The 5,072-nt window shown below is 35.6% G+C and overlaps 1 protein-coding gene across 1 annotated transcript; it reads left to right on the forward strand.

The window, feature by feature from the left end:
• The first annotated feature begins 1,323 nt into the window (after window positions 1–1,323).
• On the forward strand, window positions 1,324–2,169 carry LOC124943003 (zinc finger protein 7-like). Its single transcript, XM_047483573.1, has one exon. It carries the CDS (start codon window positions 1,324–1,326, stop codon window positions 2,167–2,169), a length of 846 nt encoding a protein of 281 aa, XP_047339529.1.
• The last annotated feature ends 2,903 nt before the right edge of the window (window positions 2,170–5,072 follow it).

Raw genomic sequence — 5,072 nt, forward strand, 5'->3', positions numbered from 1 at the left:
TAAATGAAGAATGTTGGGTTGTTTTTGTTAAGTTATATTTTCCAATATTATCTGAAACAAAAGATTTGTTAAATATATTATTTGTCGTATTTAAAATTAAATATGTTATTTGTCGTATTTAAAATGAAGAAAGTTTATGGAATGCGGCTTGGATCAACTAGATACTTAATTTGAAGAATATTTTCAGCATCTCTAATGAACTTGATGCTTAATTTAAGATGTTAATTGATATTAAAAATCATGACATTATTTAATTTATCTGTATTTTAGGTATTCATATTGATTATTTCTCAAATAAATAGAAAAGAATAGGTAATAATGTTTGATTTTTTTTATTAATTTTATTAACCATTGAAATGTTTATGTTAAAGCTATATTGAGCCAATATTGTCTAATTTTTAATTTTCATAAAGTACTATACTATACACACTCACGTTTCTTAGATATGGTTTCTCTTAAAAGTAAGTAATAATGTTTGAATTAAAGAGTATATAAAAAATTATGTTTGGAATGTGTTTTATTAAGCTATATTGAGCCAATATTGTGTCATTTTTTAAAGACATAAAAGCCCTGTTTAATGTGTTGTTTGCCGTATTTTAAATGAAGAAAGTTGTGGAATGCCGTTTTAATAAACTTATATTTTATTTAAGATATTGGGAAATATATAATCATGTTTTTTAGATGTCGTTTCTCTAAACTTAATACGTTTAATGTATTTTTATAATTATTTTCTTTTCGTTCATCCATTTTTGTTTGTTTTTACAGTTGTAAAGTAATTATACCGTCACATTTTTCATGATTCTTGATTTTTCAATAAACTTATAAAATTGTTAGAAAAATAAAAGAACTATATTAATTGGCATAGAATTCTAATTTGATTAAAAATCTGGCCTCCTTTATTACCATTAAACTTCTTCCTTTTTTGTTAGTATAGATAAACATTAAAAAAATAATATTAATGTACTTTTATTGAAAATGAAATGTCATTTTGAACATTTTCATATATAGTTTTATTTGAGAAATTGTAACACATTTTAACATCATCTTATTTGTAAATGTAAATAAAAAATAATTCAAACTCTCCTCATGTGTAATTAGGATGGATATTATTAGGGAATTATCTTGTAGGAATCTTTAGATTTTTACTATATTCAGATATATAAAATCTCTTTATGGTATAATATCTTTTCATCAATTAGTGTAGAGATTTTTTTACATTAATGCTCTTAAACTCTTTAGTGTATATATATATTGTAAAACAACTTAGTCTCTTCATACATATCATCTTCCTTCCTAACATCGAGAGAAAAATATTTTTAGAAGATGGAGGCCAGTCATGAAGTGAAGGAGGGAGAAGATGTTGTTGTGGAAGGTCCAACCACTGGATCTGATCCGGTTCTTAACATGGAAGCCTTGAATGAACACAACCCGGTTGGCTATAGTGTGTTGGATTCCTCCTCTCCCTTGGAGGAAAATAAGGTAAAGTTACCTTCTCAGAAAAGGTCTTTCTCTTGCGTCTATTGTAACCTATCATTCTCGGATTTCCGTGCTTTGCGGGGGCACCAAACTTTCCATAAGCGTGAGCGCGACCTCGTAAAAAAACGCCAGGAATTTGAGTTGCGTAGGTATTACCAGTCCCCTCCTCCGGCATACCGTCACTACCCTTACACCCATCACCATTCACCTATGTTTTCTTCCGCATTAAACAGATCTTCTTCATTAAGGTTAAGATACACTAATAGGCCATTTCCTTTAGGGTTTCAAATGGGTTCTTATACCAATGGGCCTCCATTTAATGGGTCAAACAATCATAATGGATCAAATTTTGGGTCCTTTTCTAGTCCAAGATCCCCAATCATGGCTCACAACTATGTGCCCCCACAACCACTCTACTCAAGTAGGTTTAGGAGTTTTGGAGAGTATCATGCAAACAGTAATGGTGGTGGTGGTAGTGGCAGTGGCAGTGGTGGAGGCAATAACATCAATATTGCACCACCATTTAGGTTCCCGGGAAGTATTAGTAACCATGGAGGAGGTGTGTTGAGGTATCTTTCAGAGCCACTGACTCCCCATGGGAATAGCACTATGGATGCAGGCTTTCTGAATCTTGGTAATGGACCTGTGGAAGGTGATGGTGGAGGTGAACTTGATTTGGATCTGAAACTTTGAAAGATGTGATTTGTTTCAGCTAGTTTATGATTATGTGTGTTTTGTTTTTAATTTTTAGTTTTTCATTTCCTTCTTTTTTTTCTAGGACTTTTTTTTATTTGTTGTTGTTGTTGTAGTTTAAGAAAAAAGAAGTTGAATAATTGTGATGGCATTTCTTATTAGTTTTTATGGTTTTTTTAAATGGGATGTAACATGTTTTTCGTTTTTAATATAATTTATTGTTTTAATTTAATGATTATTCATTTTATTTTATTGTAAATTCCGAAAACACATCCATTCGACAAAATAAAATAGTAATAATAATGCAAAACGCTAAATTAGGAAAAAATATTTATTTGTTTTATAATTCTAATATCCTCCCAAATCAATAAAATAAGTTATCTAAAAATAATGTATTAACTATTTTCCTCCCTATTTATGAAATAAACATAAGCTATATGTTATTTACCACACAAATGTTACAAAATATAGATCAGCAATAAATCTATTTTTTCACTCTTCAATCACTACACCAAAACTGATTTTTATAAGCACATAAAACCGTTTTTTCTAGCGCATAGTGCGATGCTTCACATATTGTTTATGTTAAGTCATAAATTTACAAAAAAACGCACTTAGAGAGAGAAATTTTCTCTGGAGATTTTTTTTCTCACATCGGGCACGACCGGCACATCAACGCCGTCAGAGCTTTTGACGTCGGAATGATCTCAAATTTCTCCAGCAGGTGCGTCTCTTTCCCCCCTACAATCTGACCGAAGGAATTTCAATTTGAACGGAGGAATCGGGAGAAATCTCGATTATAGTTTCTAGATCGGATATTTAGGTCGTTTTCGGCACAATCGGCACAATCGGCACGATCGGCACGATCGGCACGATCGGCACATTCGGCACGATCGGCACGAACAACACAAACGACACGGATTCTCGCCGCGACCACGCTTCTACATCGGAAGTCGGCCTCCATCCTCCAGCACCTTCGATCGGTTGTCATGCGCCCTCTGGAACGTGTTCTGTTGTGCAAGGAACGGTCGCGGTCATCTTCTCTTACCGTTGACCGGAGCATTTCGTCAAACCCCCTTCTGTAGAGACTTGACGTCGAATCGGCATCGGTCGCCCTCCTCTTCTCACTTTTCGTTTACAGGTTAGTTCGGACCTCGGTCGGGACATCAAACCACACCGCGAGGCGCGGGTAGTTCTCCATTGAACTTCTTTATCGCCGTTTGAATCAAGTGTTCGGTCTGGAGGAAGCTTTCGTAGCTACAGACCGTTCCAAAATTGCTTAAACCCTTTCTTGTTTGAGCAATTATTTTCAAGCCCCTGTTCCGGTGCGATTGGTTTCCAATCGTGCTGTTTGCGCCCACCCTTTGCTGCAAAATTCCAACCTTTGTGGCTCCTTTGAAGATTAGGCAGTTTGCGCTTGATCTTTCCAATGACTGGTACGCGCCCGTCCAGTGTAGTTACTCGGACAAGGGGCGTCCTTCAAGTCCGCCCTGATGATCCTAAGAAGGTGCTGAAGGGGCCGTCGACAAGCAGCAAGGCTAGGTCTGATAGACGAACTCGCAGGTCTCTTAACAATCCCAGGTAGCAGAAGCCAGAAATCATGGATGAAGTCCTAAACAACGGAGAAAATGCGCCTATTGATTCTATGCCAAATACAGCATCATGTATGAGTTCTTTTCCACATGCTAATGAATTACATGAGAATAGTTTTATTGGGGATTCATATTGTAACAATATGCATGTTCATAATAGAAATGATAGGATTGAATGGATAGGAAAAGACAGTACTGCATATAGAAATTATAGGACTTTAATTCCAGAAAATTCCGTTGTTACTGGACTTGCTGCACAGAATGGACCGTTAGAGTCGCTGGTTGGTACCCTAGACCTGACCGGCCATTCTGTTGGGAAATTGGATTTGAAATCTTGTCTTGTTGAAATTGATGACAATCGGGTCGCTTGTGCTGAAAATTCGGTCCCAATGTTGGAGATAATCTGTCAAAAAGGCTCTAAGGTAATGCAGGAAAATGACATAAATTGTATAGGTTTATTGGGTCCTATTGAAAGCTCAAAATTGGGATCTGTTTCTGAATCGGGTGAAAATATTATGCTGAGATTTATGTCTGTTTTGAATGATCCTACTGAAGTTGGTACTGTTGTTCCTATTCAAGTAAGTATGACAGAGCTGAATAAGACTGTTGATCGAGAATTAATAGGTTCAAAGAATATTACAAGGTCGGGGTCAGTTTCAGAAGCAGGAAAACATGACAGTTTGGGTAATTCAGGTGCAGAGAAAGATCAGAAAACAAATTTTACCGGTCCTACTAGAGAGGATGATAAACTGGGAAAAATAGATCATTTTGAAATTGCCTCTATAGGGTTGGAGATATCAGCTGCTCAGAGTCCATTAGGTCCAAAGAAGGATATAATTTCAGAGTCTTATTCTACAATGAGAAATCTTGCAAATCTAAAAGTCTCGGGTTCCATTAATGATCAGAATGCTAAGTCTACCTGTCCTGCTAAGGATCAAATGGAAAGTCAGATATCCAGACTATGTACTAGGCTTGAAAAAGGTTGGACAGAAGACACTAAATGCGCCCAGGATTTTGAAACTGAGGCTAAAATTGCAGGATCTTCTAAACAGCCTGCACATCCAGCTTAAACTATTAAAGGACATAGTCTAACAGAATCTGGAAACACTGAAGAAATTGGATCTGAGTTAGAGCTATTCATGGAAATAAATTCAGCTCAATTAGAAAAGCCTAATAATATAGATCTAAAGGATGATGAACTGAACTTGATTGATATAGCCAATGGTGAAAGCTTAGCTGGAAATTATATTGATTCGTTGATTGATGACATCATGAATGACAATCTGGGTATGGATATCATGGAAGCTACAA

Source organism: Impatiens glandulifera, chromosome 1 (genome assembly GCF_907164915.1).
Source record: "Impatiens glandulifera chromosome 1, dImpGla2.1, whole genome shotgun sequence".
NCBI lineage: Eukaryota > Viridiplantae > Streptophyta > Magnoliopsida > Ericales > Balsaminaceae > Impatiens > Impatiens glandulifera.